The 24,678-nt window shown below is 38.4% G+C and overlaps 1 protein-coding gene and 3 long non-coding RNA genes across 8 annotated transcripts in view; 1 reads left to right on the top strand and 3 right to left on the bottom strand.

The window, feature by feature from the left end:
• The window catches only part of LOC130555923 (potassium voltage-gated channel subfamily H member 7-like), a 64,344-nt gene that overhangs the window by 17,894 nt on the left and 21,772 nt on the right, over nt 1–24,678 (top strand). For all 3 annotated transcript variants that reach the window (XR_008963157.1, XM_057336488.1, XM_057336487.1), the window contains exons 3-6: nt 6,109–6,261; nt 16,809–17,237; nt 19,447–19,658; nt 23,107–23,532. Coding sequence is in view for 2 of the 3 variants with exons in the window: in XM_057336488.1 (XP_057192471.1) it covers nt 6,109–6,261; nt 16,809–17,237; nt 19,447–19,658; nt 23,107–23,532 (1,220 nt within the window). In the remaining variant the exon portion in view is untranslated. The remainder of the gene's footprint in view (nt 1–6,108; nt 6,262–16,808; nt 17,238–19,446; nt 19,659–23,106; nt 23,533–24,678) is intronic.
• On the bottom strand, nt 1,601–6,244 carry LOC130555931 (uncharacterized). Of its 2 annotated transcripts, none has more exons than XR_008963164.1 (3): nt 6,135–6,244; nt 5,894–6,006; nt 1,601–4,880 (listed from the first exon to the last, which is right to left on the bottom strand). It is a non-coding gene; the product is annotated as an uncharacterized LOC130555931 (long non-coding RNA). The 2 variants fall into 2 exon arrangements; XR_008963163.1 differs by having other exon boundaries at nt 6,094–6,195.
• LOC130555927 (uncharacterized) lies at nt 6,268–16,872 on the bottom strand. The gene is made up of 4 exons (XR_008963158.1): nt 16,762–16,872; nt 11,310–11,340; nt 9,727–9,819; nt 6,268–9,639 (listed from the first exon to the last, which is right to left on the bottom strand). It is a non-coding gene; the product is annotated as an uncharacterized LOC130555927 (long non-coding RNA).
• On the bottom strand, nt 17,145–23,221 carry LOC130555928 (uncharacterized). Of its 2 annotated transcripts, none has more exons than XR_008963159.1 (4): nt 20,776–23,221; nt 19,441–19,499; nt 19,071–19,265; nt 17,145–17,244 (listed from the first exon to the last, which is right to left on the bottom strand). It is a non-coding gene; the product is annotated as an uncharacterized LOC130555928 (long non-coding RNA). The 2 variants fall into 2 exon arrangements; XR_008963160.1 differs by having other exon boundaries at nt 19,424–19,499.

Here is a 24,678-nt window from a genome sequence, read left to right on the forward strand (position 1 = left end):
ATATACTTTATAGAAACATTATAGAAACATAATCCAAGATTGCGCAGTAAAATATGTTGCTCATGGTAGTTTGGGGTGTCTGTTAACTAAGGTTAATGAATTTGATCTTATTGTTAAGTGTTACCACAAGTTTAAAGGTTCCAGGTCCAGTAGAACAGGACTGACTTGTGTTTTTCAGTTGTAAAGTGGTACTGTTGGAACACTACATGATGTAGAGCGGCAATATGAGAAACCCGACTGAAACTGGGCCAACAAAACGCCAAACAGACAGACCAGCAGGATCCATGTCTGTCCTCCATTATTAATTACAGAAAGAGCCATCGTGCTGTCATTAGTGACTGGAAGCATTGTGAAACATAAATGATACGACTTTACCACCATAAATAATGAACTCGCAAGAACTTATGACTCTTTATGAATCAGAAAGAAAATGAATGCCTCACGGTCTCAAAATGCTGACGAAAGTGTCTAACTAATACAATAACTTCAACTAATCCCAGAAATTCAAATGATTTCATCATTTACCCATCAGTGCAAGTCAATGGAATCTGTTTGGCTACCAACATTCTTCCAAATATCTTCTTTTGTGTTGTGCAGAAGAATGTGAGTAAAGATTTTTCTTTTTTGTGAACTATCCTTTTAAAGGTCTTGTCTACAATTGCTCAATGGTAAAATGTGTTTCGGTGGGCATAATTCACTCGTAATCTTAGCTTTCGTGATTTATAAACCAACACTGTGAGTCGTGGAAGACGGCTGCTGTTAACAAACCCCTCCTGTTTCCCACCATGTAGTAAGCAGACAGATCTGATGATCATCACCGCGGAACGTGTCTGTTCGTCTCAGTCTGGCTTTGAAAAGCTCTCACACACGTTCAGTTCTCTCTCTCCGTCTCGGAAGCGGCCGTCACCGGCGTTCATTAGCAGTATGATGGCTGTCTGACTAAATTTAACCGGCTCGTGCTGGAGCACATTAGCAGTGGCAGACTTCAGCTGGACTGCTCAGAACCAGAGAAACCTCGGAGAACTGGGAGCCGTCTTGGAATTCAATCCACATTCATGTTGACGTTTCCATTTGTCAAGTTTGGCCTCTATTTTTTTAGCCTGTTCTGAGATCTGGGATGTGGAGGAAGATCTGCCGTCGGTTCTAAGATTGCAGAGCATCAGTCCACCAATGTAATCCAAACACTTGAACATCTCCTTCAGAGTTTAATCTGAATTAACCATGAAAGTCGTAAAGAGTCCGATCAGGTCATATTGGTCATATATTCCACTTTCGTTTTTTATTAAACCACTTTTAGTTAGATATTTGAGCATTTTTTCGATACGGTGGCCCGGTTTCACAGACACGGTTTAGCTTAAACCAGGACTATGCCTCAGTTGAATTAAGATATTTATGTCGCTTTTATAAAAATGCCTTGGAAGAATACATTAATGGTGTGCATGTTGCGACAAAACAATGGCACCGATATATTTTAAGATATTTATGAGCAAGTCACACATTCATTTCAGTCTGGGACTAGCCTTAAAGCCACAATATGGAAGAATTTTGGGTAACACTTTACAATAAGGTGCTATTTATTAACAATTAGTTAATGCATTAGCTAAAATGATCTAACAATGGACAATACTAATACATCACTTATTAATGTTAATTCGTGTTCATTTCAGCATTTACTAATACATTATTAAAATCAAACATGGTCACTGTTAACATTAGTTAATGCATCATGAATTAACATGAATAACTGTACTGACATAAACTAACATTAACAAGGATTAATAAATGCTGAAAAAATAAATTGTTCATTGTTATCTAACGTTAGCTAATGCATTTACTAATGTTAAATAATAGCACCTTATTGTAAAGTGTTACCGAATTTTGTTATGAAATATCCAAAAATCACTTGCACAGTGTGATATATTTCATGCAGTTGTGTACTTACATTATCCCAAATGTTCCCAAGAATGTGCAAATCCAGAGAAATTCCTATTTAAAATAATGGCCCGTCCCTTGTCTCCCTTGTGTTTGTCGCATATCAGTGACTTAATATCCGCTGCTCCGCACTACCCTCAGTTTCCGGTTGTAGAAACTACGGCAACACGCACATGCGGAAGTGGTTACAGCATCTGGGACGCAGCATCTGTTGTTCTGTTATTATGGATCACGATTACTCTTTGGTGGGTAAAGGAAACCCAAAAAAGTGTAAACGTAGGCCAATGAGGCAAGCAGGCTTATGGACAAACGAAGAAATAAAACAAGGATTAATATCGGCGTGGCGTTTTTTAAATGGAGAGAGCTTCGCGACCAACTTGGACTCAACACAGACTCCGCTCTCGCATGTTTTAATAGCACATTTTTTTTATTGTACACGAAATACTCATGCACAGATCATTTGAATAGTTATGAATGCAGTTACCCTATTAAATACAGTATATGTCACACAAAAATATGTAGCCAATAACGTTACTTGTAAATGCTGTGGGTTCGTTCCAATTTACTTTTTAAACGACGACCGTATGACTGTTTTAAACACGTAAAACTGTGTAGCATTACGCTACCAAATCAATGGACAAAGTCCAATATCAGTCGCGGGCTAACGTAGCATTACATTCCACGTTTCTTGCAAGCTAATTCATTACGATGACATAAAATAAATTCATTACCTCGTCCGTGAACATGATGGGCGATCTCCATACGCCTCTGGATGGTGAAAACGACATGTCTCGTAATTCCACTCTCCTACATAACGTCATTTAGCTTCGCGTTTTGTTGTTGTTTCGAAAGTGCGCCATCTAGCGGTCCAAATATTCCATATTGTGGCTTTAAGCCTTGTCTGTGAAACCGGCCTATAAGTGCTTAGATGTAGTAAAAGGTTGAACGCAGAGATCATACCTTCTCATGGTCAGGTCATGACATTTTTCATCTTCAGAAGATTTTCAAAGCCACTTTCAGTCCGGATGCCCTTTTGATAATATTGAGCGTATAGATTAAACAGCATTAGACGAAAACACTTCACACCTCATTTAATCCGTTTTCTTATGCGTTTTGTGTTAATAATATTAATGATGCCTGTCTGTGCAGAAGACGTTGATGTAGTGTTTGAGATGTAAGAAATGCTTAGTCCTCCACATTCATGTCGCTCTCTCACCATAATCCACTGCGTGTGACCTACAGTATATGACCTTTAGTGCTGTCAGCATTTAAAAGGGATATATTTGCTTCCTGCCGAGTGTGGCTGTGGACATGAGAGGCAAAAAATGAGCATACAGTATCAACCGAAACACTATTTTTACAGAGCATTTTAAAGGCCAAGTACAATAATCTGAAATGTTTCAGAACAGCAATCTAAAAAAGAATTTAAAGACCCCTTGAAGTGCTTTAAAATGTGCGGATTTTGATACATTTACGTTATTTCGTAATGAATTACGTAATGAAACAAAGTAAGGAGGAGATAGTAAGTGGTCCTGTCCCTTTTTAATGAGCCAAAATTGTTTAGTTTTCCTCACAGCCTGGAATCTGATGAGAAGCTAAAGTACAAAATTCAAATAAAAATCACCACTTGCTAAAGAAAATCGCTTTATATTTATATTTCAAATTCATAAATACATAAAAACACAAAAGTTAAAATGGTTATGAAGATCATATAGTAACAGTTCATAGTAACCATAGGATGTCAAAAAAAACCTAATTCTATATTCTATCCCTACAGCAGCGTAAAAAATTAAGAGACCATTTAAAAAAAATGTTTTTTACTATTTATAGGTATGGGTTTAGGTAAAATTATCATTTTTGTTTTATTTTGTGAACTGCTAACAATATTCTCCCAAATTTGGGAAAAAATATTGTTTCTATTTGCGGAAAATAAAAATTGGTGAAACAGGCTCTGTATTTTTTCAGGTCTCAAATACAGCAAAGAAAACAAGTTCATATTCACTTTTAAACAATACAACAGTAATATTTGTATATGTATTTAGGAAAAGTTCAATAATTATTTTTATTCAATTCAGACTGGAATGGCCACAATACATCTAGAAATGCTCATTAAATGAAAATTTGGAATGGTCTCTTGATTTTTTTCTGCGGCTGTATATTCTACATTTGTTTTCATTTACAAAAACCATCAAAGCCGACAAAACACAAGCATATTTGTCCTGGTCAGACACCCAAACATTAATAATCCTCTCGCGCAGCAGATATCTGGAGCCTGCGAAGCATTTTTGTATCCTTTCATCTCTAACGGTGCTTTGGCCGTGGACTCAATGAGAGAGAGATAAGGATGGATTGGACTAAAAAAAAGAACACCGATGTCCGAGTGGACAAATTCATTGTGCTTTAGAGCTCTGCTTTCTGTCATACAGCACGCAGGCAATTGTCTGTGGAGTAAGGGCAGGCAAACGAGGATGAGCCTGCAGAGAGCAGCACGGACTCTGACCTTTGACCTCTGGGTCAGATTCACCACATTTATCCACAGTTACATCCTCTGGCGTACATCCAGCTCCAGGGGTGGTTTTCAGAAGAGAGTATTTCTGTAATTTACCGTCTGTTCCGCGGATGTACGTTGTCATCAAGTATTCAGGGATTATTAAATAAATAATGTTCGTAATTCAATAAAGAGCCGTGACTAAGCTGTGCTGATGAGTTGATGTGACGTGTGTTATTGTGTATGAAATATGACGTATGTTGTCAGTGGATGGTTGTATAATATCCCCCGGGTTTAATGCTTATTTGTCAAAAATAAAAAACAAGTGACTGATATCGTTTGTGAAATTTTTTAATAGTGTAATGTAAGAACAGATATCCACCGGTTAAATGAATCTATTCATCCAATAATGACGATTTGATCATTTACTTGCCTTTATGTCATTCCGAACACATTTTGCCTGGAATACAAAAATTGAGAAATGTTGAATAATTTACCTTTTGAAAAATAATTTCATGCAAATACAAAGAATGGACACAAAAACACCATGAATGTACTGTATCTTAAATGTTGGGCAGTGTGATTTACTGTACCTACAAAATCTAATAATATTATTCATATATAATTATATAATATAATTATAATTATTTAATCATTATAATAATAATGAATAATATAATTATTAAGTAATATATCAATATCTGTGCAAAATTTGAAACTACTTGAAATGGAGTCTATCTTGATATTTTTGCTTTTGCTCCAGAGTAATTAAAAAAGGTGCTTTTAACAAAAAACAAGATTTGGATGGACTTCCTACAAATTTTAAGGCGATGTGAAAGATTGGTTGTGTGTGCTACCAACTTTTGTCGCCATTGTCTTCCTGCACACCTTGCAAATGATGGTATTTTGTTTAGTATTTCTTTTCTAAAAACAGCATCCCCTTATTACAGATGATGCGTGCTATCAGCATTTTGATTTTTGAATGACAGGTTTTGCACTACTTGTGAGATGTAAAGAGTGAGTTGCCTGTTGGTGTCAAACAGTATTGGATATTCATGATATTCTGTAATTTTATATCTTCAGCACAAGTATTTCAATGATATATAACATTACCTAAAAGTCCATATCACTGTATTCTACATTTTCTGAAACACCATGACAGCTTTGGGTTAGAAACGGGCTCAATTGAAGTCAGTTACTCACTAAAATCCTTTAAAATGCACAAAATAAAAGTGCATCACGATGCCATAGAGAAACCTTTTTTGTCTAAGTGGTTTCATACTTTCGAAGCTAACATCCGTTTCAAAAAGGTTCTTTGTGGTCGAAAAAGGTTCTTCAGATTATAAAAAGGTAAGAAAAAGACGGTTCTTTAAAGAACCTTTGACTGAATGGTTCTTTGTGGAACTAAAAATTGTTCTTTTATGGCATCGCTTTTTTAAGAGTGTGCTTTTGGTGATAAGTGCAGTAAGTTACCGTGTTCTCAATTGAAGCATCATTCATTTGGCAGTTTGAAATCCTCAGTGATCTCTGTATTTCCATTCACAGCTCTTCATCTGGGCTTCGGGCCGTATGTCTTCATTAACACGCTAGAGGAAATCCACACAACAGATGGGGGTGTTAACAAGATGAAACGTAGCGCGCTTTCCAAAACGAAATGTGTTTTTATTTTTTACCGTTTCAATCTATAGGTTCAGAATTCCTCTGCAACACTCACATCATCCCTGTGAAGAACGAAGAAGGCGTCGTCATGATGTTCATCCTGAACTTCGATTGTGTTCTCGACGAGAACAATGACTCCACAGAAAGACTGAACCTCACCCCGCCTGCCAAATCTGACATCAGTGAGTCTGAACTGTGCTTTTTTATTTCTTGTTTCTAGAAAGTGTGTGTAGGAAACACACTGAATCTGCTGGCTGTTGATTCCCATCATATCATCTTTGGCACTTTAAAGCATGCTTTTTGCTGCCTTACATTTTTAAGCACAATCAAATTGGTTCAAATGGTTATTTTACATTTTTGGCCAACGTTGAGTTACTCTAACTTAAAAAACTAAGTTAAAATCAATGACCTATTTTGGATGACTTGCGTAATGTAAACTAGTTAAAGTCACCGTGATTATACTGAACATTTTACACTGTGTGTTAATCGAGGAAGGTTTTGTTGGGATCATATATTGGCCTCTCTATATTCAGCCTCACAATATTGTATTGGTGATGATAGTTTATATTGTGTTTATTTAATATGTTTCTATAAGCCCTGGCTGATATTCATTTTGGTTTTATTTCTTTAGTGCTTTTCACAATTTGTGTACAAAAAAGGCATTTAAGAATAGGCGGTAGATACAAAAAGATCTATACTGAAAATTATACCAATTATTCAAAATAATTATATTCATCCAATAGAGTATAAAATTGCACATTTGTCCTAAGATACTGTGTTAAAAAGAGATGCCGATAAAAAAAGAAACTTTGTAAAAAAAGATGCTGTTCTAAGCTCCATGTTGTGAATATTGTGAGGCTGAAAATTATTATTTTAAAAAGACATAAATGCAGACATACTGTAATATTTGGGCAACATTCTATTAAACCTCAGACCTGAAGGGGGGAGGAGATAAAGTTAGCTTCAAACATCTATGGCAACCACACCAACACCAAAAACGCACCATACACTCGCATTAGGTTATATACTGTGGCGTATGCATCAGACGTTCAGCCAGCGGTCCGTGGGCATGGCGTCTGAGCTGAGCTAAACCAGCCGTGGTAATCCTGCTACCTGGCAGTGTTGAGAACAGGAAGAACTTTCTCTGGCCCGCGTGCGGATCATCTGAGCGCAGTGGGGCGTTCATCATCACTGCATGTTAATGAGACAGGAGGATCACACCGGGACTGCTCAGAAACAGTTGGGATGTTGGCATCTTCTGCTCTCTGCGGTTTTATAATTGGCCTCTTATCAATAAAGGATTTAACATGCTTATCAGCGTGTGCAGATTTAGCTGTCTGCATGGAGAATGAGATTAAATCCAATATGGTCGTCTTTCTGTTCTCTCAAATGATAGCACGCTGTCCTACAGGACTCCACACTGAGTGTATTCTGTCCAAGAACCGCTTAGACAAGAAGAAACTCGGAAGGCTATTTGATTGACATGTAAAGTAACCAATGACAGGTTGGCTTTACTTTATGTCCCTTAGAGTAAAGCCACATGAAAAATTCACATGCGCAAAACGGGGTCACATGTGAAACCTGTGACATGGTTTCCACATGTACTGCAAAAAATGATCTCGCTTTTCAGTACAAATACCTAAACATTCTTAAATCAGTATACATTCACTTGAAAAAGATATATATTAACAATATATCAAGTTTGGCTTACAAGAAACAAATCTGTCAATGGGGTAGGAAAAACAATCTTGTTGGCAAATATTTATTTATGTAGTTCCTGTAAGCAAAAACGGACTTGATTTTGATGCATTTTTAAGAAAACAAGACTTAAAGAAGTCAAGTTGCTTATCAAGTATCTTGATTTAAGAACGCTTAGTATTTCTACTCTAAAACAAGACAAAAAAATACTAAGTAAGAAAATAGTTTTTGCAGTGTGGGATCACACGTGTAAAACATTATTTTTTCTGTAAAGCATAGTGGATGTAAGAAGTTTTTCTTCTGAAATTTAGGATACACCAAAGAACAGAGCAGCTGTACAGAAAAAAGTTAGCGCAAATTTGCTGTGACTCACTTTTAGAACAGATTATTCCACGGATCGAAAACTAAACAAATGTACTGTCCTGCCACTCTCACAAAACTCTAAATATCTTTCTAAGACATTCAACAAATAAACGACTTAAATTTGGCAAATTTAGTGATTTGTTTTTTCCTCACAAGCACTCATACAATTTACCCGGTACTCACAAGTTGTATGGCGTTAAACTCTCTTTTGTCTTTAAAAGGGCTGGGGGTGGTCTTTATCATCACGATAACTTCCATCTCTGCTCCGTCTCACTGTGAAACACGCTGCAGGCCGGACAATCATTGTGATGATGATGCATGTTTGCATGTCCGCGGGGCTGGTGCGGTCGTGTACGGCTCAGGCCCCAGGTGGACTTTCATTTCTGAAATCCTCACTCAGCACGGCGCGCCGCTCTAGGTGAAGGTTATTTTTAGCGGAGAATGTCGCTGAATGTTTGATGTCTCTGGGCGTCATAGAGAGTGAACTTCAACAAGCACTCTCTACTAAACTCTAAATTTTTGGCGTTACAATATCGCCTGAACCCAAATTCAGTGAACACGCTACCTTAACTAGTGCACCAGCAATGTGTTTGTGAGTCAGGTTTAGTGTGTTCATGAGTCGGTAATGCCGTCTAAAGGATGCAAATCTGATTAAAGTCACCTTTAAAATCCAATGGTGAAATATAAGGTGTTGTCTCAGGAGGCAGGAAAGTTGCGTACTTTATTCCGAAGAAAACAACATTATTGCTTTGTCATTCCATACTAACCAGACGTTTGGGCGGACAGACATGAACAGCAACCAGTCACATTTTGTTTGTTTTTTTGTTCTGTTGGATGGCATTAAATATAATAAAATAGTAAAGTATAGGAAAATATTTGATTTAATGGAGATTATTCTCAAATCACAGTCATTGCTGACAAAATTAGTCTTGAAAATCCCATTTAAATCAAAGGAATGGTAAAACACTAACCAAAACATGCAACACAATTAGGCAAAATGTTTTTTAAGACAGAAGTGACTTTTAGGGGCAAAAATTAAAACAATTATATACCTTACAGTATCATAGCAACAAATGAAAGCACAGAAATCATGGGATGTAATCCCCAGGTTCTAGTATATACTGAAATAGAAACTCTATCAGTGTGAATGAGACACATGCTCAGACTGCACAAATCTATTATGCTTCATTACCATATGTCAACACCAATCAAACACAAAGTCATTTACATGCTAATGTACATTAAATCCTACAAACCAAACCGCATATGACCTTCAGAATCAAACAAGTGCTCAGATATACTACTATAGAGCCATTTAATTTTCTCTTTAGACAAAACTATATATCTGGATTAAACAAAAAAGAGAAGACAAACTGGATATTACATGTGCATATAACCATCAGAATATTATCCCATAGCCCACATGGGATAAAAACACAGCTCAACAACTTCCGTTTCCTAACCACATCTTTAGATGTCTGCCCAGTTCTTCCAGTATGCTGAAAGAAAAAGAAATCAGTCTGATTTGATCTGATGCAAAAACTAGTGCAGATTGATAATAAGTCACACAAACGCACAGTTCTCACCTTCATGAGTCCTTATTTACTTCCATTGTATGGAAAAGAGTAACCAGGATATCTTTGAGAATGTCACATTTTATATTCGGCTGAGAAAAGAAGCTTCCAGTGCACAGACGGGTTGAAAATTGACAAGACACAGATACAGTAACAAAAAATAATAATAATAATGAGTAAATATTTATATCGCTGCTGTCTTTTTGAAACCATGTCCATATTTCATGATTTTTATTTGAATAATAAAAATATATGTAAAAAGCAATACACATTTGACAAAAGGAAAATATTTGAGGACAATGTCTTTACAGATGGAGATAATAAAGAGAGCACACAAAATCCAGTGGAACTCACTGGAGCCCAAATTATACACAAATCAAGGAAACATTTTTACCCCCAACTGACTAACACCAAAAAGATCGTAACCCGAATAATTGATGAAAAAAGGACAACCAGCCAAACAACCACGAAACGCTGTAAAACACACAAAGGGCCCTATCATACACCCGGCGCAAGGCACAGCGCAAGTGTTTTTGCTAGTTTCAGCCCGACGCAGTTCTCATTTTCCCATCCTGCGCTGCGTTGTTTAAATAGCAAATGCATTTGCGCTCATTTGAGCGCCCATGGGCGTGTTGGTCTAAAAAAGAGGTGTCATAGACCAACTCAAACCTGGTCTAAAGTCAATGGCGCAATATGTTTTTGTTATTTAAAGAGCGCGTTAGTAGAAAATGCGCCTCTGGGCGGGTCCACAACGCGCTTTCACTTTATTTATTACACAGAGGGAAGCGCCCACAAACATGCCAAATATAAAAATAAATGGAGTGCAATGTAAAAGATGATTATTGTGGACATAAAGATAAAAATCCGGCTTGTCCTGTAGATGCGTTTCCTCTCTAGAGAAGCGTCCAGTCTTTGCTCTTGCAAATTCCGCCGTGTAAATAGTGAATACGCCGTGTTGTGAGCGCAACTGGCTCTTAAAGGGAAAGGGAGATGAGACTCCGATTGGTTTACTGCACATTACGCCCAAAAATGACCCATTACTCATCAAGAGAATCGGGACAACCGTTTGGACCATGCGCCCGGGCATCGACCGTTTTCCCGTCGTTAAACTAGCAAAAGTGGATTCGGACACACCCTGAGTGCACTTGCGCTTTAGACCACGCGCTTAGATCGTGAAAATAGGGCCCACTGACAGATTCTTATATACTTTAAAGTCACAGTTCACACAAAAATGAAAATTCTGTCATCATTTACTCACCCTCTTGTTCTTTCAAACCTGTATATCTTTCTTTCATCCGCAGGGCACAAAAGAAGATATTCTGAAGAAAGTTGGTAACCGAACAGCACCGGCCCCCATTCACATCTATTGTTGAAACAAAACCAATGCGAAAGTGAATGGGGTCCGGTTAACAACATTCTTCAAAATATCTTCTTTTGTGTTCTGCGGAAGGAAGAAAGTCATACGCGTTTAAAATGACAAGAGGGCGAGTAAATGATGACAGGATTTTTATTTTTGAATCAGCATTTGTGTGATAAAAATGTAAAAAAATTGCGTAAAATGTTTGTTTATATGCTTTGGCAATGTAATGACTTACCTCGCAGTAAAGCTTTTGAATCTTGAATAGACTGACACACACACAGAGAGAGAGAGAGAGGCAGAATGAATGATGGAAATAAAAGCAGAGAGAGAGAGAGCGAGCGAGCACATGATTGAGTGTAATGTGCTGACAGTCACAGGAAGAACAGGGCAAGAGTCTGTGATGGTTTAATATCTCATTATGTTTAATTAACCTCTCCACTCAGACTGACTTTCTTGCCGTCAACATCACTCAGTATTACAAAGCCTGATGTCTCACTGCTCTTCGCAGTGTAAATGATGTTTATAGCCTTTGGTTTGACCTCTTACTTGTGTCAGGATCTTTGCTCTGTGAGACAGCGCTCCAAAATACAGTTCAGGATACAAAACAATAAAGTAACAAAGATGTGTCTACACCTGCCTGGACCCCCGGGAGCGCTGTGTCATGTGTAACTGTCAGGAGCGCATCAACACGCGTGGCAGGCGGCGGTGACAGAAGGCGAGTCCTCGTACTCCCGGCCGCTGGCTCTCGTTCAGCTCTGGCTTTGTGATTGATCAGCCGAACCTGCCCTCCCGAGTAGCGTTTACGTTCACACGCGTGGCATCTGCGCCTACAGCGGGGGTTTCTCATCAGCAGTCGGCAGGTGAACGCCTCAGTTCTGACTGAGCGCACCTGCCTTTGTTTTACAGGTGCACCTGTTTTAAACCCCATTGTGCTGAATGAGGTGTGCTGACATTTGCCAAAAAGCTTTTAATCGAGCGGCTCAGGTCATTCTGTCGGCACGTGAGTTATAAACGCTGAATTGGTCGTCCCTGCACATCTGCTTAATGTAATGCATCTACTGTAAAAATCTGTAACTATCATCTGTAAAATAGTCTTTATTTTATATATGCACAATTTAGAATCTTTTAGACTGTAAATCGTATTATATTGTATTGTCATTGTGTTGAATGTCTGTACTAGCTTCCAACACCAAAGAAAATTCCTTGTGTGTGCAAGCACACTTGGCAATAAAGCTCTTCTGATTCTGATTCTGGTAATGTCTTAAGGCTCGTCCACACTGGGACGTCGACGTTTGACACCAAACGCGAAGTAAGCGCTTTGCGCAAGTAAATTACACACAAAGTCAATGCAAAGACACTCGCGGCAGGCGGTGCGAATGACGCGAATCGGGCGGCGCGATTGCCGCGAACACCGACGCGTAAAACGGCAGACTTTTTTTAACGTCTCGGGCTCGTTTGTTTTGGTTTGACGCACCGCATTAAAAACTGGCCGACCAATGAGATTGCCGCTTTTGTTCACGTGCCTGGAGCTGCTGAAGTTACAGTAAAACACGACTTGGTGGCGCTCAAGCACAAAACGGTGTTGCTGAGCACACACTGACGAAGAGGAAGCAAGATGAATTCTTCTTTTGCGTCAAGCGAGTGTCAGAAGCATAAAGTTGCGCAGCGCCACCTTGTGTACCGGGGAATTTCCGTTTTTCATTAAGCGCCATCTATGTCAGGGAGTGAATTTTTACGTTCACTCGGCTCATCGCCAGTGAAAATCGCTGGGTATGAACGTTGAAAAACGTCTCGAAAAACGCTGGCGATAAGCTTTTAAAGTGATTAAGTGATCCTCAAAAATGAGAATTCTGTCATCATTTACTCACCCTCTTGTCATTTCAAACCTTTATGACTTTCTTTCTTCCGCAGAAAAGAAAACATTTTGAACAAAGCTGGTAACCGAACAGCACTGGACCCCATTCACTTCTATTGTATAGACACATGAATAATAAGTTAATGGTCACCTTTTATTTTAAGGTCCAATTCTCGCTATTAACAAACCATTAACTACGACTTTTGCCTCAATAAACTACTAATCTGGTGCTTATTAATAGTTAGTAAGGTAGTTGTTAGGTTTAAGTATTGGGTAGGATTAGGGATGTAGAATATTATTATGCAGAATGTGTGCTTTATAAGTACTGACAAACAGCCAATATGCTAATAATATGCATGCTAGTAAGAAACTAGTTAATTGTGAGAATTGGTCCCTGTACGAAAGTGTTAATTTGGCCACATATATACCACATATAAAAGTTTCCTGTGACTGACTGCACGGCAGAAGAATACAGATTTTTGTATACTATATAGTATTGAAGTAGGTGATTTCGTCTTGCGACTGGACTTTAGCGAAACACACTTGAGTTAGTCTTGGATCAGATCGCTTTCTCTTCTTTACTGAAAACTAGACGCACTGCTTTTACTCTTCAAAGCAGAGATGTACTCTAGAGGAAACACTAAATTCTCCCGGGAAGATGTGGATTTGTTTGATCACATCCAGTCACACACAAAAAAAAAACATGTTGAGGAGCTGCTAATTAAAACTGTCCACACTGACCATGAATTCAGACCAAAGGCTGTTGGGAAAATTAAGGGCAGGGCCGAGCAAATGAGCCATATGTCAGACCGCTGTTCTCCTGAGGGCAATGCGCTGTTAGCATAAGGATGAAAGCTAACCATGTGCTGTGAATGTGTTGGATTTGGTCATTAAAGAGTAAATATTTTGGCCTACTTTGGTTTATGGAGTGTTCAACAACAAGTTTACGTACATACACGGTGTGAAAACACTTTCATTTTCTAGTAATAGGCAGTACCTTGCTTCTTGACTGACTCTCAAATGATTCGTTCATCGATTCATCTGTCTAATCACTTCCTTTCTGTCAGCCTACTCTGATTTGATTGGACAGATGGTCTAGTCTGCTGTGATTGGTCTACAGTGTACAGCGTCGCAAATGGAACGTAGCATTACACCGAGTGACACAAATCTGACACGGAACTGAAATTAGAACGACAGACGACTCGTTCGCGTGATTCAGAGTCGACTCCTTTGTTCCCAAGCCAATAACTTTGTTATTCGTTCACTTTCGGCTTTACAACTTGGCCGACTGCTCACATTCACACACAGCGACATTACACACTGCATGAAATGTCATTTTAAGGTCATAGTTACTCTTTAAGGACTAATTCACTCAAAAATGAAAATTCTCACGTCATTTACTCCCGCTTATGCCATCCCAGATCTATAAGACTTTCATTGTTCCGTTGAACACAAAGATTTTTTAAAATAAAAACATCTCCCTTTATGTACATGTATAGGTCCCAACTTAAGTAAATTCAATTTTTTACCATTATATTTGAATTTAGCGCTTGTGTGTTCAATTTTGCTAAATAAGATCAAGATTATATTTAATTCAATGTTTTATTAATTTTGTTTTATTTTTATTCATATATTTTGTTCTATTCTTTTTATGAATTATTTTATCAATATATTTTTTTACACATCGTTTCACTTCAGAAGACATTTATTCACTCACTTCAGTCATTTGAATTGCTTTACTTTAATTACTTTTATAATGCGCGCACTTTTTGGCGCTTCAACAAGTTGCGACCTATATCTGTACACTGCGTTCCAAATTATTATGCAAATTGGATTTAAGTGTCGTAAACATTTAATTTTATATTGTTCAATTAAACTTATGGATGGTATTGTGTCTCAGTGCTCTTTGGATCACTGAAATCAATCTCAGACACCTGTGATAAGTAGTTTGCCAGGTGAGCCCAATTAAAGGAAAACTACTTAAGAAGGACGTTCCACATTATTAAGCAGGCCACAGGTTTCAAGCAATATGGGAAAGAAAAAGGATCTGTCTGCTGCCGAAAAGCGTCAAATAGTGCAATGTCTTGGACAAGGTATGAAAACATTAGATATTTCACGAAAACTTAAGCGAGATCATCGTACTGTGAAGAGATTTGTGGCTGATTCAGAGCACAGAAGGGTTCGTGCAGATAAAGGCAGAATGAGGAAGTTTTCTTCCAGACAAATTCATCGGATTAAGAGAGCAGCTGCAAAAATGCCATTGCAAAGCAGCAAACAGGTATTTGAAGCTGCTGGTGCCTCGGGAGTCCCGAAAACCTCAAGGTGTAGGATCCTCCAGATGCTTGCAGTTGTGCATAAACCTACTATTCGGCCACCCCTAACCAATGCTCACAAGCAGAAACGGTTGCAGTGGGCCCACACATACATGAAGACTAATTTTCAAACAGTCTTGTTTACTGATGAGTGCCGTGCAACCCTGGATGGTCCAGATGGATGGAGTAGTGGATGGTTGGTGGATGGCCACCATGTCCCAACAAGGCTGCGACGTCAGCAAGGAGGTGGCGGAGTCATGTTTTGGGCTGGAATCATGGGGAGACAGCTGGTGGGCCCCTTTAGGGTCCCTGAAGGTGTGAAAATGAACTCTGCAAGGTATGTAGAGTTTCTGACTGAGCACTTTCTTCCATGGTACAAAAAGAAGAACCATGCCTTCAGTAGCAAAATCATCTTCATGCATGACAATGCACCATCTCATGCTGCAAAGAATACCTCTGTGTCATTGGCTGCTATGGGCATAAAAGGAGAGAAACTCATGGTGTGGCCACCATCCTCCCCTGACCTCAACCCTATTGAGAACCTTTGGAGCATCCTCAAGCGAAAGATCTATGATGGTGGGAGGCAGTTAGCATCAAAACAGCAGCTCTGGGAGGCTATTCTGACATCCTGCAAAGAAATTCAATCAGAAACAATCCAAAAACTCACAAGTTCAATGGATGCAAGAATTGTGAAGGTGATATCAAAGAAGGGGTCCTATGTTAGCATGTAACTTGCCCTGTTAGGATGTTTTTGATTGAAATAGCTTTTGATTTCAGTAAATATGACCTCCTAATGCTGCAAATTCAACAAATGACCATTTTCAGTTTTTTACAACCTATGAAATGTTTTCAAACTCTGTTGTGCATAATAATTTGGAACAGTGCATTTTGAGTTTTTCAATTTTTAAATAAATACTGTTGTCAGTGGGAGGTTTGTTCAATAAAATTCCAAATGTACCCTAACTGTTGATTACTTGAAAATTATACTGACTGTCATTTGCATCGACAAATTAGGAAAACCAGAGAAAGATATCATTTGCATAATAATTTGGAACGCAGTGTATATGAAGTGACAAATATATTTTTGAAACATATTTGTGTTAAGCTAAAGCTAGACGGTCATATACATCTGGGATGGCATGAGTGTGAGTATAATTGCTTTTATTTTTGGGGTAACCTCTTTTTTTCATGTGTCCAGATCAGCTAGTCAACTTATTACAGTCAATGCAATGGCCACTTTAAAAATACTATAAAATAGCGTCACAATCTCTCATCAAAACTGACGGTCAATATTTTCGTTACAAATAAAATAGACAAAAATATATTTAATGGTATGTCCTCAATTACTGTAAATTGTTTTGAATAAGTTGTTGAATTGATTCAATAAAATACTGCATAGTGCATAATGTATATTGTATACTTAAAAAAAAAACAATACATGAATCGGAATGCGTCTTGCAATGATACACATTTCACTTGTAGCTTTTATGTCAAAGTTTGTTGCATTTCTGTGAACATACCTCATCTGCCAGCAGAACCTCATCTTGTATTTCCATACGTCCTCCAGGAAAAGGAAGATTCTTCCACTTCCGCCTGCCATCGTTGAAGCTGTTGGGGACCAGTAAACAATCCCTCCCCCAGGAGGATCCAGACACGGTCCTGGTGGACACGCCCAGGGCCAGTGAAGACTCTACGGCCGCGACGGACGTCCGCTCGCCCACAAAAGACCCCTGCAGTCCGGCGGAGACCAATGACACGCAAGCGCTCATCAGTTCCAGCCCTCATTCCTCTCCACTGTCTGTTCCCCTCGACCACTCGTCCCCCAAACAGACCTGGGACCGTCCCAGTCCATCCCAGGCTCAGTCCACCACCTTCCTGGCCCAGTCCATCTCTAGAAACAGCGTGTGCAGCAGACGACGAGCTTCATCCGTCCATGACATCGAAGGGCTCAGCGCGAACTCCAAACGGATGTTTTTTGACAGGCAGGCAAGTGAAGGTAAGTACTGGAAACATACAGACATCACATGTACGATTTAGTTTTCAGTTGTTTTCTTTCTTATTGAAACATGAAGGGGTGGGACAAAGAGCTCCTTTCTCTTAGATTGCTAATAGAATTTAGTTTAATTACATCTGTGAATCATGATTTATGCTCTTTCCGCTCAGACAGAGGGAGGGATATTTTCTCAAGTGGTCTCAGACGTTTCGACCCTGTTCTCTAGCCATTTTCTGTACTTCAGATCTGTATCTGTCAAAGCATTCAGAAGCTGAAGTGTTTTCAGGTAATGTGTTCAAACATCATTACTGTTTGCCCATTAGTGTAGACATTATTTACACCAGATTCAAGAAAACAGATTTAGTGATTTAATAGATTTTCTTGACAAATGATCAAGTCTAACAGCAATCTTGTGGCAGTCATAATGCCATCGTAATGAATGACCCTGGGCCTTTTGGGGTAATCATTTGTTTTGATATGGAGTCGTTTTACAGAACCAAAATATGAAATGAAGCACCGCTTTTGTGAGTGTTTGTTTGAAACCCTACCATCATTTTTTTCTTTCCATGTATGATTTTTGGAACAATACAACTGTCACAACCATTCCATTGTATTGTTCCAATAGATCAAACAGAAAGTGCAAAGAAACATCAAAGGTGGACAGTAGTGAAGTACATTTTTTTAAGTATCTGTACTTAATAAGTTACCGTATGTTTTTTATTTTTTTTAATATTTATTTCACTACATTATAAAGCATCAAACTTCTCACTCCACTACATTTCATATATATGTAAATGTCATGTTTTTGACCAATAATACTTGCGTACATTAAAAATCTAATCTAACCTAAATTCCAATCAAGTATTTTTACATAAAAATTAATTTAAAAAAGTACACAACTAGTAGGATTTACTTAATTGTTTGTGGCAAGTTTTTGTGAGTGACACAGTTATTTTAAGTAAATCCTACTAGTTTTTTTTCAGTGTACTAAAAGAAAGTACTAGATTCTTGGGGGCCAGATTAACTAAAAAGAGCAAAATAGTATTAGTAATATTTTTTAAAGAATTTTGAAAAAGTGGCGATGGGAGTGGAAATTTTTCTGCTGGTGATTTACTGACCAGGCACAAATGAAAAAGCACAGGCGCAATATCTCATTCCCATAATGACAATCTACCAAGAGCAGGTCAAATTAGCACAGGGTATAAAACATGCTTTTTTGGGTGTTAAAAAGACAGTTCACCCAAAAATGAAAATTCTGTCATGAATTACTCGCTCTCTAGTTGTTCCAAACCTATATAAATGTCTTTGTTGGGTCGAACACAGAGAAAGATATTTGGAGGAATGCTTGTAACCAAACAGTTCTTGGATGCCATTGACTCCCATAGTAGGAAAAATGACAATGGCAGTCCAAAGTGCCCCAGAACTGTTTGATGTCCTACATTCTTCAAAATATCTTATTTTGTGTTCAACAGAACAAAGAAAATTATAAAGTATTTTTTCCTACTATGGTAGTCAATGGGATCCAAGAACTATTTGGTAATAAGCATTCTTTCAAATATCTTTCTCTGTGTTCATCAGAACAAGAAATTTATACAGATTTGGGACGACTCGAAGGTGAGGAAATGATGACAGAATTTTTATTTTTGGTATGAATGGGCATTTAGAGATTTAGATCAGACCTGTCATCTTTCTCCAAAAGCGTTTTGAGAATACTGAGTAGAAGCGTCCATCACGGTGTCTGGGACCTCATGCTGTTTCATCTTCAACCTGATTTCACCTCTCCACTGCTTTCTGATTAGTTCATGCAGAATATTCGCTGTGATTTCAATAACCTACCTGCGTTCAGGTGGATTAGAATGACTAAATTGTTCAGACTTGAGACGGGAACTTTCCTTTCACATTCCACTAAATGAGACTGATGTGCGGACTCGCGGTCGGGACAGAAAATCAATGCTACACGCTGAATGACTTCAGGCGGCTGTTAATCACGACAGCCACTTTCGTCTTCTGAGAGTATTTCTCTTCTTTAACCTGAGATAGGCAAGAGAGGCAGCGTGTTACATTCATTTACCACGAGTAAAGGATGGTTTTAAAATATGACATGTCAGAAACAGCAATATGATGGTAAATGGTGACATTTATGAATAACAGTAAAAGAACAAACAATCATATTATACTATAATATTTACAATGTTGCTTTTCTTACTGTCAGGTCCATTCAACCATTTCAAGTCCAGTTATCTAGGATCGACCTCCGACTCGAACCTAAACAAATACAGCACCATTAACAAGATTCCTCTCATCGCTCTCAACTTCTCTGAGGCCAATGACAAGAAAGCACCCTCTCCTCCGTCCTCCGAGAAAACCATCATCGCACCCAAGGTCAAAGACAGAACTCACAATGTCACAGAGAAGGTCACGCAGGTGAGACTGTTCACATCCTAATGCTCCACCTGTACGATGCACGTCAGATTATGAATGTAAACCGGTTTAAACAGCGTTTCATGACGACTTTAACGGTTGAATAAGGTGAAGATGTGCACCATAATGTGCAAAAACGTGTCAAGAATGTAATCCGAAATATTCAGTGTGTCAGGTGCTTCAGGATTTTGTTTGGAAACTCAACAGTAAGTAAGAGTTTTTCATGCAAATCAATGCTAATGAGAACTAACCTGAGGGATATTCAAATACAATGTAAACATCACAATTTATTCTGAGTTCCCGTCGCATGCTCGCATTTAGCATCTTTTTTTGTTGCTTTGACACTGAAAGCGTATCAAAAGACCATCTGAGCACAAGACCCCGGGGAAAAATATCTCCAAATAATGTCAAGATGTATCGCTGAAACAGTTTGTGCGTGTGAGACCAAGTGTAAATTGAACTTTCCCCTCGGGTTCTTGAAAGCTCGATTCGGCTGTTTGCACGCACGCGGACGCACACAGACACCAAATCCTAGAGCGGCCATCATAGACTTGGCTGTTTGAGGCGGATATCTTTGTAAGAGATTTGGACTTTTTTGACCAAATTCTAAGTCAGCATTGCATTTGTCCTTAAAAGTAAAAGCAATCCCAGAATACAAAAAAATGCTTCCAAACAAAGTATACCAAGTTTACTTTCAGTCTACTTTTTAGCTACTCAGAAATATACTTTATACTTCTCAGAAAAGTTGTGAAACTTAAGTTAACTACTGTTACACTCAAAGTATACTTCCCAAAAACTAAAAAGTGGGACTATTTAGACCCTAACTGAAATATCAACACTTAATACTAGTACTAGTTTAGTTTAAAGTATAATTGAAATTTGCTTAAGTATACTTAATCAAATGAATCTGAATTATACTTATTTTTGAAAGAGGGTGGAAAATTTGACAATCTTCGTTTTTTGGTAATGAATACAAAGAAATACATTTGAAGTGTAATTTAGGTAACAAACTGTCCTACTAGGTTCTGAAAGTCAGAGCAACTGTGTGATATGTTGTTAGGTTTAAATAACCTCTAGAAAAGTCAGACCGCAGGACAAGATAGAACATGTCGAGTCAAACCTGGCGTTAAATGTATCCGCATCTCGAGCAGCTGTGATGGAAACAGGACACATTGAAGTCGATGACACCCCATCCAGAGAACACCAGCGGTCCATCAGAAGTGCTCCGGCAGCAAACGTCGACTCCTCAGAGGTCATTTAGTTTAATGTCACATCTGATTGATTCTCACATTACCTTTCCAACCTGCCTGCTCGAGTGAGAGCCGGACGAGAGGAGGAGATACATAATTCATCACTTTCTTAGGAGAGAGAAAAAATAGATTTAGGCAACTGATATAGCTGGCGTCATGATTTCTAATGAAGTATTTAGGAAGAAAAGCCGCCTCATTTGCTGACTGTCCAAGTTGGTTAACTCCTGTAGAAAGATGAAGAACTCCATCACAGACACACACTGACTGGATTACTCACTATTATCATTCCAATGCCGTTTCTAAATTATTTCTGATATTTGATGGCTTTGCAAATGGTAAAGAGTAAACCTTAATATTGTATAGAAAAACAATGTGTTTAGGCCTGTCACAATATCAGATTTTCACTACACATCGTGGTCAAGAAAACTCAAAATAACATTCTTGCAAAATCTGTTGAAATTATATTAAATGATGCTGCCAGTCAAATTCTTTTTTAGTTTATTTTGTCTTTTCTCTTTTTTTGGTCAATGAATCACATTCAATACGAGCGTAGGGAGGCAACCAGACCGTTTGTAACCATTGTGGCTGTAAAAGCTCAACGTTAAACGGATGCAACCTACTATGTTGATGTGTCAACCATAAATTATTATTTATAATATTGTGTGTGTAGTATTAACATAACACTTATCACGGTTATTAATTAATGTCATCTTTATGTTTAAGCTTTGATTCAACACCTGTGCAATAGAAATGCTTAAAAAATATGCTTCACTGTAACAGAATTTATATTCATCCAAAGAAAAAACGCAAAACTAATGTAACAAATGCAACTGATGCTGGGAGACAGTAGCCGGTTTCCATCACCCTGGTTTTATGCGCATCTTGAAGTTTCACATCAGAAACGAGTGATGGAAATGGCAATTTTCGAAATAAAATCCCTTAATTCGCAAAAAAGCAAATTATGACAAGCGAGTGTCAGAAGCATAAAGTTGCGCAGCGCCACCTAGTGTACCGGGGTATTTCTGTTTTTCACTAAGCGTCATCTATGTCAGGGAGTGAATTTGCATGTTAACTCGGCTCATCGCCAGTGAAAATCGTTTGGGTTTGAACGCCGAAAAACCCACGGGACTAAGCGGCTGTTACCACTGATGGTGTCTTTCTGGTTTCCGGATCTTTTTTATTTACTGTTGGTTACTAGGTTACCAATACCACCATGATCCAGACTTGATGGAAACGCACCAATTTGCTTTTGATTTTCCTTCTGTTATTGCGAACTTTACAAAGATTTGCATCACGTTTGGATGGAAACCCGGCTAGTGACGTGGAAACAACCCAGTACAGAGTTTTTTCTGAATAGTTTAGATTACAAAAGACACCTAAATGAAATAGTGTCGTTTTTTGTTTTATTTATTAGTTTTTTAACCTGTAGTGTAGTGTTTAACTTTATTCTATTGTTTAAGCACACAAAATATATTTACAAAATTTCACTATACGAACTATTGCTGTCAAAGAAATAAAATCAGTTTAATATGGGTATATGGAGAAATAAACAACATTATAAAGAGTCAGTAACTCCAAATTCGGTAAAAAAAAAAAAAAAGTAGTGAGAAAAAAGCACTGAGAACAGCACTAAACGGGTTTTGCTCTTAAATCATTTCCTGTAACATTTGGCAGAAGTCTTGTTTACTGTTTAGCCCTCGAGCGGGATACTAAATCCTAGACAACTTTTTAACAGAATTAACCTGGAATGGATGACAAAAAGGTAATGTAAGATGACCATTTCTGCCAGTATAGACAACTCTAAAGATATGAATATTTATGCCTTGCTCGCAGGCTCCCAGAGACAGTACACTTGATGTGAAAATGTGAAGATCTGACTGTCTCCGTGAAATATTGCATCAGCTGGAATGAAATAATGACAACGAGAGGGAATGATTCGAGACACTTGTGATTTGACGGACAGCTGTCAAGTAAAAACAATAAACAATAAAAGTCCTCCGAATCGAATATTTGATTCCGTTAACATTTCTAATATTTATAGGCCCCAAAATATGTCAAACCAATAATGGGATATATGCTACAGTAGATAGACATTTTGTTTTTTCTCTTGACAGACAATAATTCAACAAAGAACAAATTGCGGTCGATTATGAATCAGATTCTCACTGCAGGCACACAATCTAACGTCTTTTCTGTTTTAGGTCCTGTCGCTCGGTGCAGACGTGCTGCCCGAGTACAAGCTTCAGACGGCACGCATCGACAAGTTCACAATACTGCACTACAGCCCTTTCAAAGCAGTCTGGGACTGGCTCATACTCCTGTTGGTCATTTACACGGCCATTTTAACTCCTTACTCCGCTGCCTTCCTGCTCAACGATCGCGAGGAGCAAAAAAGACGAGAATGTGGCTACTCATGCAACCCCCTCAACGTCGTGGACTTAATAGTGGACATCATGTTCATCATCGACATCCTCATTAACTTCCGCACCACGTACGTGAACTTGAACGAGGAGGTCGTGAGCCATCCGGGGAAGATCGCCATCCATTACTTTAAAGGCTGGTTCCTTATAGACATGGTGGCGGCCATTCCCTTCGACCTGCTTATATTCGGCTCGGGGTCTGACGAAGTAAGTGACGACAACTAACTTTATCATTTAATTGATGCAAATGAGACAGGGGTATTAAAAGACCTTGGAAGCAGAAGATTACAAAATAAAGCCAAACCAAAATGTTTTTAAGATTAAAGGGTCATTTTAAACCCCTGATCTAGACTATTTCGTTATTTGTTTACCCAAATATGTATTGAATTGTTTGGACTAGTTGTCCATTCTGCAGATCAGATCAGATAGAGCAGTTTTTCAAAGTAGATCAGAAAGCACTTAGCCTCGGGTGGGCGGCTCATTCTTGCGACTACACACCCATTTCAGCGAATCTGGGATTACAGCATTGTAATGTACTGTATGCGGGTTTTCTTTTTTTCTGAATGGCCCTCATTTCTGAATCCATTTATTGGGATTAGCGGTTTACCAAATGGGAATCAATGATGATGATGAAGATGAGAGAGGCGCTGATTGAACAGCTTACAGCAATAGCAAGCCGTTTGCTTGTTTATGTGGCCAATATCCCGTCAGAGGCCAATCACAATCGCCCGGCATATCAAGACATATGGTTTCCCGGCATCTGTGTCACTCGCATCCTCGTGCATCCCGAGGACACAAGAACAACACGGCCTTTGAAATCTTCAGCCAGTTTCTCTTGTTGACATTTTATAGTGTCATTGGATGGCATGCAATATATTTTTAGACTACGGACACAGGTACCCTGATTGTTTTTCAAGTATATTGCTTTGTCTTAAATCATATTTTCTTTTTGTGCGTTACAATCCTTCTAAAACCAAAAACATGCGCTGCCGAAGATGAACAAGCCAATCTCCTCCACACAGCCGTTCAACAGCCCTCACGCTCGCAGCATCTGCGCTCACATTTACTGCAGGCACTTTAACATCCGTCTCTGCTTACAACTGAGGCCAAGTGATAGAAACACACGATATTAAAAGATACGATCTTGGTATATTTTTAAGTTTTAAAGCGGTTAAAAATAAACAAATAGATATATACAGCCGCGGAAAAAAATAACCATTCCAAATTTTAATTTAATGTGTACATCGTTTAATGATGTATTGTGGTCATTTCAGTCCAGTGTCTGTTGAATTTCAAGAAAATCAAACCTCAGGAGTGATATAAAGGAGTGATCCAACAGCAATGTGAAAGACT

This window comes from Triplophysa rosa, linkage group LG6, assembly GCF_024868665.1.
Source record: "Triplophysa rosa linkage group LG6, Trosa_1v2, whole genome shotgun sequence".
Taxonomy (NCBI): domain Eukaryota; kingdom Metazoa; phylum Chordata; class Actinopteri; order Cypriniformes; family Nemacheilidae; genus Triplophysa; species Triplophysa rosa.